This window comes from Scleropages formosus, chromosome 12 (assembly GCF_900964775.1).
Source record: "Scleropages formosus chromosome 12, fSclFor1.1, whole genome shotgun sequence".
In the NCBI taxonomy this organism is placed as follows: domain Eukaryota; kingdom Metazoa; phylum Chordata; class Actinopteri; order Osteoglossiformes; family Osteoglossidae; genus Scleropages; species Scleropages formosus.
Genome location: NC_041817.1, coordinates 17926156 through 17938423, shown reverse-complemented (window position 1 = coordinate 17938423; position 12268 = coordinate 17926156). Strand labels below are relative to the sequence as shown.

General features: G+C 37.7%; 1 protein-coding gene across 9 annotated transcripts in view; it reads left to right on the top strand.

Moving 5' to 3' along the window:
* LOC108930080 (muscleblind-like protein 2a) overlaps nucleotides 1-10033 on the top strand; it is a 43923-nt gene extending 33890 nt beyond the window's left edge. The window contains exons 7-11 of one of the 9 annotated variants that reach the window (XM_018745169.2): nucleotides 1180-1233; nucleotides 1638-1791; nucleotides 2903-2938; nucleotides 3759-3811; nucleotides 8058-8145. In XM_018745169.2, coding sequence (XP_018600685.1) covers nucleotides 1180-1233; nucleotides 1638-1791; nucleotides 2903-2938; nucleotides 3759-3811; nucleotides 8058-8072 — 312 coding nt within the window. In that variant the 3' untranslated portion in view covers nucleotides 8073-8145. Of the gene's footprint in view, nucleotides 1-1179; nucleotides 1234-1637; nucleotides 1792-2902; nucleotides 2939-3716; nucleotides 3812-8057 lie in introns of all 9 variants that reach the window. The other 8 variants (XM_018745134.2, XM_018745177.2, XM_018745192.2 and 5 more) reach the window with 8 other exon arrangements.
* Nucleotides 10034-12268: the final 2235 nt, after the last annotated feature.

The window sequence follows — 12268 nt, the reverse complement described above, 5'->3', positions numbered from 1 at the left end:
ACAAGATTAACCTGTTATTTCAAATAAGTGGAAACAAGAAACGCTTGAAAATTTTAGAATGCACCAGATTAATTATAATGACTTTACATGATGGAAACCTCTAACAAAGAAGCCATTTTTTTCTGAAAGATACTTCATGCTTTGGTGGAAAGTGTTGTTCAAGCCAGCTGAATATTCTTGGAGATAGTCATATTGTACGAACTGGAGAACTTGTAAACCTTATGTAAAAATAAGAAAGAAGAAGAAGAAGAAAATATCCAATGGTCATTACAATACTATTAGTTTCCACTTCCCAGGGACCATGTAGATGGCTGCCTATATCACAGCAACCACCAGTCTGCCCATTTACTGTTGAAATCAGACCCTCTCCACATACTGGAATAACCTAGGTGATGTTTAAGGGTATTTAAGGGCATTATAAACATATGGAAGACAATACTTTCTTTAACTTGCCTTTTGTCTGAGAATTAATGAGTGAAAAATACGAGTGGAAAAATTTCTTGTCTTAATGAGTATCTTTCAGTAAAAATTGAGTTTTTTCATACACTGCAAATGCCCTTTGTGTAGCTTTTACAATTTTTTAGTACAGCAGTGTTTTTGCACACCGTTAAGATAAAATTAAGGAATAGTGATTTAAGCATTCTGGTAGATTTTATATATCTGTGTGTGTGTGTGCGAGTGTGTGTGTGTGTGTGTGTGTGTGTGTGTGTGTGTGTGTGTGTGTATCAATCTAATGGTAACTGTGTAGATATTTATTGTTCTGTAGACTTAAATTCTATTAACGTGATCATTAATAGTATTGTTTCTGTATCTTCTAGAACAGTATGAATGCATACATAACTAATAACTGCAATCCTAATATTATGTTTAATTTTTGATATATAACAGTTGTAATTTTCTAGGCATTTAACAATGGTGTAGTAGTTGCTTTTGCTTTCGTACTAATTCAGTACTTAGCAGTATGTTTCTTTGGAACAATTCTTTTTGTTTGTGCATGCCTATGGTTTTGTATGTGGTATACTGCATTCAGATTATTTTGTTTTTTTTCCCCCCCTTCTCACCTATCCACAATGCAATGCTGTCCCCATGATGCACCTCTGCTTGCTGTTACCTGTATGTTAATACGCTTGAATCCCATTGGCCCACTGCCATCATGTGCTCGCTGCCTGCTATTTAAAGACTCAGTCGACTGCCAAAGCAATGAAGCGACCCCTCGAGGCAACTGTAGATCTGGTACTTTGACCTTTCACCTTTTGCTTTGCATGTAGCTTTGTAATGTATTGTAGCAACTCACAGAATTTGATTTGGCTTTTTGTTTTAAAACCAGTTAGACCCATCAAGTACTTCTGTATGGACTCATTTGCCATCAGTGAATGTAAATTATTATGCTCAGAAGAAAGCGTAATATACTCCTAAAGGTTGTTTTTTTATTAAATTAAGGCATTTAAGTGTTGTACAATTTTTTCAGTTATTGACTGCAAAATACTTTGATTATAGTCCAGTGTTTGTAATTTTTCATTGTCCTTGTGATTTATTGGAATGTAAAAAAAAAAACTTCAATATATAGGAGTGTTTCCTGTTGAGAACTAGGAGTGTTTTCCCCAGTGCTGATGCTCTCTCCCTTTTGTTCTTTGCAGGCCTTCCCTCCTGGTCTTCTGCAGCCCCTGCCCAAGAGGCCTGCCTTAGAGAAGAGCAATGGAGCCAGCACTCTCTTCACCCCCAGCGTTCTGCACTACCAACAGGCTCTGGCCACCGCACAGCTCCAGCAGCCAGCCACCTTCTTTCCCACAGGTACTCTATAACCACTAAGAATCCCCACATATTTACCAAGGTGTTTACATACACATACATTCACTCAGTCACACAAGAATATGGATCCTGAAAGTACAATTAAAGGGCAATAATAACAAACGTGCACATCAGAGAGAAGCATCTTGTCTGAAGTGTCTCAAAAACCCAGTTCGGTATTGATAATCCAAGGTTTGTATACCTTTCTTGTAGTATGTTTTATTTAGAAATAGTGCTGCATGCCGGAATTGTGTGGTAATGGATCAAGTTCTCATATCTCCCATTGAAACTATGTGCCTGTAATAAAAATTGAAACATTTCTTATTTATCTAAGACACAGTTTAGTCTATATAAAATATAACCAGTAATATGTTTTCAGAACATGATTGATAGAATTTGAAGTCGCCATATTATGCCTGCTTATGTCTTATACACACCCTCAGTAAAACCACTGGTGTACACAGACTACCATCTGGTTACATCAGTAGATATCTGAAATATGAGCTGTTTTGCATAAAAACAAAATATATATTTAGGTAGAATTCAGCGTTCAGACTTTTCCCCTGCAAGTACTATTGTACTCACCCTTCATTTCTGTTATTTTCTAAAGAAATTGGATTTTCTTTGTTTTGTGTACCAGTATAATTCATTATTATCCTCAGCCTACCCATCCTGGCACCCACACCATCCCCAGCTGGACTGGGTTCCAGCTCTAGATCACGTATAGCGCTATTAGGTGACTTTGTTAGGCTGCTCATCCAGCAGCTGCCGGCCCTTCTTTACCCCGCATGCTTTCGCACATCTCACTGGTGTCACCTTTAACTCCCGTCTGGAACACCCAGATTGTCCCAGGGATCTGTGAATGCATTTCATTTGTAGTTTGCCTTACTGCTCCATTTGCATGAATTATTTTATTTACTATAAAACTGCCTTCTCTGTTTATCCGAATTGTATGCAGTTTATGGTACATGTAGAATAAAAACTACAAATGGATGGCACAGCTGTAATGACTGGGTTGTGGATCTGTACAGCATGCTTTTAACAGTCTCTCTCTAACCTTTTTTTTTTTTTTTCTCCCTTGTTAAAATCTGCTCACTTTTCGCTGCATGTACAGGGTCAGTCTTGTGCATGACTCCCGCTACAGGCCTTGGTAGGTTCTCTCTTTTTCCTGATTTCACTTAAAATGGGGCAAACAAATGTAATAGTCTCTCTTACGGCTGTATTAAAAGACAAGCTATTTAACCTTTCCGCATGTACACCATGATGGAAACCCAGGAGATTTTTTTACGGCCTGTAAGAGAGGATGTATTGTAGTTCATTTTCTATTTCTGACAAATATTATCATCCTCGCTCAATTGTACTTCCTGTCATTTTTATTTCCTTTCCATTTTTTTGGACAGAATACAATTGAAAATATTTAAAGTCTCAAGCAAAATTGGTTATGTATTTATAGGTAATTTGCCATGTGTCGTGCTCTGTTGTTTGGGGAATTTGATTTTCCCAGAAGGATTGCCTAATCAGAAGTTGTACATTATGTGTGTTATGTCTGTTCTTATTAGATTACTCCTGTTGCAAACAAAGTCTTTGAAGGTGTTACATGTAACACACAGCAGATTTCTCAAGTTGTTCATCTGAAGCTGTTTTGTTTTGTTTATTTCGGGACAAGTGCCAAGCCTTTCTGGGTGCCACTGATTATACTGTTAAAATTTCCTGCTGTTGTGATTGTAATTGGCTTCTTCCTCTTTTTGTTATTTTCCTCCCATGCTTCCTTGCTTTGCATCGTGATCGCACGCCATCTGCTGGTCTAACCTAACGATGGCTTGCCCGCTGTGTAATATTCACCATGCAAAAAAACTCACCTGTTGCCATGGTTTCCATAATGCTCCACCTACCTGTTCATTGCTTCCACGGTTCCCTTCCTGAAAAAGTACCCATGATGTACAGTGCTACGCCTGCTACTGTCTCTGCAGCAACAACTCCTGCCACAAGTGTCCCCTACGCAGCAACAGCACCAGCCAATCAGGTTTGCTCCTTTTAAAGCTTTCTTTCATGAATCCCTGAGCTCTAAATAAGTATGCATAACCATACAGTGTAAATTTTTGTAACATGCATATTGATGACAAAATACCTAATATTATAATCAAGTACGTCAAATATTTATTTCTGTCTTCTGAATATGACAAAGCTCTTATTTAGAGTTCTCACATTTGCAAATGGTAGTTGTGTTGTGTTGCATTATTTCCTTATTTTGCATGTTTTTACTTTTTTTAAATGTCAAGTGTCCCTCTTTCACCTGCACTGGGAAAATGTGTGCCCGTGAGAAAATACATGTAAATGAACTAAGTATTGCACCTTTTAGTTCTGTGGAACTTAGAAGTGAGGTTTGAAGTTTGACAGGTGGATTATAGCTTGCCTGACTGGTAAGAGCTGTTTTCTGAGGGATCTGTCCCTGACTTATTAGAGCTGGGAACCCTGAATCTACTGGTCCAGCCAGAGCTGGAGGAGAGATGAGGTTGCCTATGCTATGCAAGGTTGAGGATGTGGGGCCTTTGGTCTCCAGTGAGTGCAGGTGGTCTCCAGGCACAGCTCTCCTGCTGTCGTGCTCTGTCCCCATCTCCATCCTCTCCCCGATTCATCTCCTGGGTGGCAGATTGCGCATCAGTGCTGCAGATAAGAGAACTGGGAGAATTCCTCTTTTTGTAGAGCCTTTGTACAAGTACGGTATAATATACACAATACACACTGATATCCCTTGCTGCTTTTGTTCAGTGTAAGGAATTTGTAATTTTGGATGTGTAATTTGACAGTTTATCAGATCTTACACTTTGGAGCAACAATCTAGAAGTAACAAAGAAAATGTTGAGATTTCTCAATTTCACAGTGCCACGGTGTTCAGTTCTCAGTTTTGAGGTCGCTAATGCAGGACTGTCCACTTCTCTCTTGTGCCGAAAACCAGCATAGACTGTTATATTCCTTCTTCTAAAGACACAGTTTTCTTGCACACAGATTAATAAGAACATTCTTGCTTTTGTATGTGTCACTCATGTTAATCTAGACACTCTTGTACTGAGATATTGATTTTGCTTGAGCTGTAACTGGCTTTTGCTTCCCTTCCTTGACATGCTCAAAATGTGCCAAAATCAGGTGATGAAGCTGCAGGATTCTGTCCAAATTAAAAAAAAAAAAAAAAAAAAAAAAAATACATGGCTGCTTTCAGCACTCATTATATAAAGGGCATTTAAGCAGAAAGATTTCTTTATCACACCCTTGCATGCCGCAGTTTGATAATTGAACAGGATTTTTAGTTGTAGAACTGCTGGCAGTATGGCTAATGATTGCTCCTAAGTAGGATAAAGTTCATAAGTATTCCATTTGGCTGCTTTAAAAGAGAGGACAAAGAGACTGTCCAAAGGAAATATTTACTGCGCAATGAGTAGCCACAAAACGGCGTACATCAGAAGGTTCAACATATATTTGAACCTGATTTATAAAAACAAACATTCAGCAGCACATGGGCCTTGGGCAGCGTTTTATGTGAGTGTGAAAATTGTTCCACGTGGTATGCCTGTACTTAATCCTGTCCAGTTAACATTTCTGAATGAATCAATGACAGCAGTTTTAAAAGTTTTTAGTACCATTTTATAATGTTAAGGGGGGCACGGTGGCGCAGTGGATTGGACTGGGTCCTGCTCTCCGGTGGGTCTGGGGTTCGAGTCCTGCTTGGGGTGCCTTGCGACGGACTGGCGTCCCGTCCTGGGTGTGTCCCCTCCCCCTTCAGCCTTATGCCCTGAGTTGCCGGGTTGGGCTCCAGCTCCCCACAACCCTATATGGGACAAGCGGTTTTAGATGGTTTTTGTGTGTGTGTGTGTGTGTGTGTGTGTGTGTGTGTGTGTGTGTGTGTGTGTGTGTGTTATAATGTTGAAGAATGGCAGTGTCCCTTCTGATGAACTTTCAAATTACTCTTCTCACCTTTACACTGACCAAAGTGCAGCTTAACACTGGGGGCTTTGAAATAGTCATCCTATTTCCATATCAAAGCATCCAGAGGGGGTTCTTAGTGCCATTGTTAATTTAATTAAGTAATTTCAGTTGAGGCCATTCTCAGGCACCCCTATACAGCGTTTTGGTTACAAATATAGATCTGTAAGTACAACAGTACGTATGCACTTGGATGCACAACAAGCTGCATCTTTGACACATTTTTTTTCAAGGTAGGATTTCACTTGTCGATGGCCCCATTAGGTTTTCCACAACCTGTATCTTAAGTTTTCGTTGTCTCCTGAGGAGCAGTATGTTATAGAGATGTACCTGAGCGTTTTCCAAAGAGGAAGTGGACTGCTGGCTAGAGTGCTTGTATGCTGCTGTAGCGCCCCCTACTGGCTGGGAATAGAACTGGCTGTAGTTCCAGAATAAGTGGAGCTATGCTCTAGTGCAGGCCAGTGTAATGTAAAATATTTTTTGGTCTTCACTTTAGATGAGTATGTTAAAGGATAAAGGTATTTGTATCCTTTTGGACACTCTGTGATGAAGAAAGTATAGCCAAAAATGAAAGGGAGGCAATAGACGATAAGATGCGGGATGAAATCTGATTAATGTTGCTGAACTTTTTGATTCATCCTTTAGAGATCAGTAGTGCGGGTATATGTGTGTCTTTTGTTAGCCTGCTGTCAGCATCAGCCCTTTGCTGCTTCTGTGTGATGCCAACATGGCTTATTGTATTTGAGTGCTTTGCTTCTTAGACTGGCAGCAGGGGATTTGCTACAGGACTCGTTTCTCTTGCCCACTGGCCGCTTTCCTTCTTTGGTGCTTTTCTGTTCATCATCAGATGCTTGCGATATTTTTCTGTGACAATAAGAGGTTTTTGTGTGTTTGACGTTAAATCTAGGAACGCAGAATCTTTTCAGATTGTCTTTTCACACAGCACTTCGCACCAGGCAGCGTGAACTTGTTTGAGTCTACATCCTGTGCTTCTTTGGACTTTCACTGTGTGTCATCTGGATGCCTTCATCCCTGTCCTGTGTTGCGCTTCATCCCCAAACCTCTGGCATCAGTGGTTTCCTCGCTGCTAAGCTGTCTCCTCTCATATCCTCTGCACTTTGCTGATTGGAAACCTATGGAGGGAGTTTTTCCCCATCAGTACTTATGCAGGACCATGTTCTTACAAAATACATAGCTTGTGTGTCTCTTTGCAACATGGAAGTATTCGTTTCTTGTCATCACAGCAGGTAGCGTAGTGACTAGAGCCATTGCCTTTGGAATCAGTGAACCAGGTCTGAATCTTATGTCCTGCTGTAGTTCCCTGCAGCATGGTACTGACCTTAAATTGCTCCAGTGAAAATTACTCATCTGTATAAATGAATCAGTCGTTGTAAGTAGCTTAACTTTAAGTCGCTTTGGAGAAAAGCATCAAATAAATAAATGTAAATGATTGATTAATTTAAACTCTGAACTGGCTCATGGTCAGGGTCTGCCAGTCCCTTGTTCTTTGTTCTGTTCAGAATCTGACTGTTCTCAGTTAAGGTCCCCTGGTTGTTGTCCAGTTCGCTGTTGCAAACCCGTCAGACACAGCTATTTGATAACTAGGGTTTCTCCCAGTGCTTTATAGGTACAGAGATCCATCCAGGTTTGAATTTTTCACTGCTGTGCCAGCAACCAGGACTCTTATCCATTGCAATAATAAGGAAGCAAAAAGTAATGAAGCACAGGGAGTAGAATGCGCTATGGAAGTTTAATTAATTAATTAATTAATTAAAAAAATGTCAGCTCACACACCAAGGCTTCAGCCATTAGGCACCAGGACCTGCTTCTTTGTGCTTTGAGTTGCCTTTTCACATCACCCTGATTGTTGTCTGTTGAGACTTGGGGGAGGACCACATGCTGTCAGAGAATTTCTAATTCCTCTTCTATGTCTTGGTCTTTAAACAACCCTTTTTATTATTTTTAATTTATTTTTTCTAATATGATTTTAACTGTATTTAAATTTTCTTTCTGACATGCTTCTTTAGCCATTATCTTCCCAGACGGAACAAATGATGGTTTGCCACGTTGCTCAAATGACTACCATTTTTCATCCAAGGGGTATCTGCAGATGCACTGTCGTCATGACAACCACTGGTCGTGTCTAATATTACAGTGCCAGAGTTTCTCCATTTCATTAAACGTCATTTATAACAGCATCTTCTGTGCCAGAGCACACTGGGCTGATCAGAGGCTACAAATGTGTGCCACTGACTGACTTGTCTGTCTCAACATCTTGTTTTCTGATACAGATCATCCTGAAGTAAACCAGAGGAAAGGAAGGGAGTGTCAAGATGCTGCACTTATAAGGCCAAAACAGCCCTTCTGTAAATACTATGTACCCTCTTTATTAGAAGTACAGCAAACTGCATGCTAAGAGTAACGACAGTTAAGGACAAATCATAAACTAATAACATTTAAGTGCTGTTGTAATATGTACAAATTATGTATATGTAATGCTAGGAAAATACTGACATGTACATGACACAATCAGAATATTGTACATACACTATATAGATGAAGGTGGAGATATAATTTTAATTGATTGTTGGCGGATGTTCTCCAGTTAATGTGGGTTCCTCTTTATTTTTGTTTAATGCACACAGTTCACCATAGGACAAGACATCATTTGCACTGTCAGAAAATAGTGCTTATTGTCAAGTGCTTCATTGTTCTGAACAGGAGAATATTTACAGGAAAACCCCAGATATACACCAGTTACAGTGGGCTTTTGTGTAGAGCCTGCTTTTTTGTTCCTTAAAAAATGTTGCTGCAGTTGTGCAGGTGGTGTCTGTCTAGGGCGGTTTCGCCCTACATTGGGGCGTCCACTGTCCGTGTTCAGCTGGCTCCTGTCCCAAAGCTGTGCACACTGCACACGGACCTGCCAAATAAGTTATTACAAGACACAAAAAGAAAGAGCCACTTGGTTATTTGCAAATGTGTGTAACTCTCATAGCAAAAAAAAAAAAAAAAAAAAAAATGTCCTGTGCTGAGAATTACATTTATAGAGTACATAATTTGAATATGTGTTTGAGTTAAGCATATACAAAAAGCTGTATTTTTTGTGGAACACTGGCCATCAGGGAGAAATCTGGGGCCTCCTGCATTGTGCCAAAGGCTTAAGCAAAGTTGCTGGACTGACAAAGCTCCCCAGGCCACGTCTGCCAGGTTTGACGTCTGCTGGCAGACTTAATTGACAGTGACTGAACTGCATGCTGGGTAAAAGTGTGGGCTTGAGTAGGTCTTTCTGCTGCTGGGTTACAGTCATGGTCATAGTCACAGTGATCAGACATCACATTTTGGGAGTTACAGATGTGCAAGAACTTGAATCCATTGAAGGTGTATTTTAGATGGCCGTTTTAAAAAGATTGATGTGTATTTGCGTTTGGACTTGCACTTGTGTTTGAGTGGAGATGGCCACCAATCCCTGCTGCACTCTTTGATAATCCTGTTGTATTTGAGAAAAAAACCGTAGAAGTGCCTAAAAAGTCTTTTAAACAAAAGTACCATCTTGAGGAGTCTGTGTCACAAATGCGCACCTGTTTTAGCCGACTTCCTGAGATCTCTTAATTTAAGCTGGGAAAAGGAAAAGAAAGGCAGTGCAAATGTCCCAGTGTGAAGACAGATCACAAAGAAAGTATCACGAAAACACAAGACAGCTTAGCTAGAATGTTTGAAAATATTTGGTATCATAACATTCATTTTTACTATAGGTTTTGAAGTAGTTTACATGGGAAGAGTGAACACTTATAAGAACACAGAAAATGTGTTGTTTCTGTAATGGTTATAAAACCTTTGTCACATAGTAGTGCTAAAAATCCATTGTTAAAAAACAATGTGTTTAGATAAGTCTTGCTTATTTTATGTTATGGCCATCGAGATATTTTATTCATTTCGCAATTACAATCAACCTGTTATTTTTATAATATGGTTAATATTTATAAAATGGCCACATTTATAATCGAATTGTGTAGTTCAACTACCATATTATTACTTGCTATATTTTTTATTGTTTTTAAAGCCTTTTATTATCCCCATTACTTTTGATGTGTTTTGTATGCATTAAAAACCTTGATTAAAAATGTTATATTTTGATGGTTTTTGATTCACAGACAATCCATGGTGAGATGACTTTAGTTCAGCATGAATAAAATCACTTTTCTTATATTGTTATTTTTTTCATCATGATTGTTATTTTCTTCACAAAAGTTACAGTTTTAATGTAATTTTTGATGTAGAAAGTGATAAATATATTTTGTCATTACAATTTAAAGTTTTTGTTAAATATTAGTAAAAGAACAATGTTGTAATTTTCAAAACAATGTTTGAAAATGAATGTAATTTATTAAGCTGTGCTTTGTTTGCCTGGGGGTTGTTCAGAAGACCAGTACAGCCAGGACATCCGGGGGGTTCTTGTCTAGCAGGCAGAATCAAACTACCACAAGCAAGCTTTTACATCTCTGTCTTGTCACCGCCTTGTCATCAACACACAATTTTGATTTAAGCAATTAGAACTGCTTGTATTATAGGTAAGAAAATTTATGAGATGGATTACATTTTTGCCAAAAAAATAAAAAAAAAAAAAAACAAAAGCAAAAACCTGTAATTCTCACTGTAGTATTTTAGTATTTCATGGCAATAATAAGTTGTTTTGGCTAAGTTACGTTTTGCTGTAAAAGATTTTTTCCTTAATTTTTTTGTTAGTTTACAGTACCACTGTACATGGTAAATCACATATTGCAGCATTACCTACTGTATATTGTGAGTTATATATCATTTTAAGTAGCATTTAGGTTGTCAGTATTTGCATTTAACATTAAAGATAGTGATCACTTCAGAAATTTTGAACTATAACAAATGTATCGTTTTTCATCAACGCAGTAGTTGGCTCTCCCCTTTATAGTGAACAAACTCCTGGGTTTATAAAGTCTTGTGGAAACTTTTCAGAAGTTGTGCTTGGTTGATTAACGGTGTTTTGGATTGCACTTTGTTTCCACAGTATAAACATTTCATTTCTAAATAATCCATATTTTGTCTGTGGATATGGTAAAGTTGATTTTTTTTTGTTCTTGTTACTGTTAAGTAACTGCTACTTTCAGTTATTTTTGGTAAACCTCTTGAAATGCCTCCATTTTCACACCAAAACAAATACTTAATATAAAAAAAAAATGAATGTGTTTAGACATACAACAAAGAATCTTGCTTCTCAGTGTGATAAATTCATGTAGTCCTCAGCTATGGTGATGCTCCATGCTGTCGTAAGAACAGTCTACATCTGCTGTTCTAAATGTATAACAACTAGTAAATAAGCACTTTCTGAGCAGCTGGTCAATGGATCACCCCCAGTAAACTTTGCCTTACCTTTAGCATTTTCTATTTAATGTTTTATTTCATAGTTCTTGAAATGTAAATAGTTGTAATGCAGCTATTGAAATGACCTTTCAGTCAGTGTGTTGTTTTGGTTGCATTAAGTTTTTATTTCAGGAATTTTCTTTGTAGGCCAAAAATGTCAGACCTCTGATACAGAATTGATCTTATGTCAGTTTCCTTTGAATGGCCCTATGATGAGGAAACAGTGGTCTGCATGCCATGCAGAACAATAACATTACCACATTTTATTTTATTTGAACTGCTGTACCACAGTAATTCACCAGTTATAAAATAGTCGATTTATGTTTATGAAAATAATAAATCTATGTAGAAGCCCCTACTGGATTTTTATTCATTTTAATGTAACCAATTAAAATGTTTTATTTGTGAATATATTATGTGATATTTTATGTTATAGGTAATTGTTTTTGTTCCTGCAAAATGGTGTAAAACCTGGTGAAACAAATAAAAATTATTACAAGGATGTTTCAATGACTTGTTTGATTTTTAACCAGTATTCTCTAATAAATATTATATAAACGTGTTAAAGGTTTGATAAAATGATGTATTTAACCAACATATTTATCAAGTGCAAACTTTGTCGTTCGGGAATTACGTTTGTCTTTTACAAAAAAATGTTCAGTGTTACACTTTCTTTGCTGTGGGAATCGTTATGTGTAGTTGAAGTGGCATCACAAATGCTGTCCAACAGTACGCAGCACAGTAAATAAAGTGGTACAGAGGGCTAAAACTACATTTCATAACATTTCATTTTAAAATTCTTTTCTTCTTATATGAGCTTCGAAAGCATTACACATTCTCTTCCTCACAGACAAAACTAAAGAAATATATACTAGAATTTAACATTTGAGAACCTTTAGGATCCATGACCAATGAACTTGCAAATACTTTTTGTGATCATAAAAAGTTAGAAAGTGTGATCACCAATGGAGGACAAATAGAAATAGAAATTGGCTAACCCGACTTTAAACAAACATCATACTTTGTGTGAGACTTTAGTATATAGATGTGGCTATACATTATTACGAACTGTCCAGTTAATAACGAAACGACCTAACGTATTTTACATTGT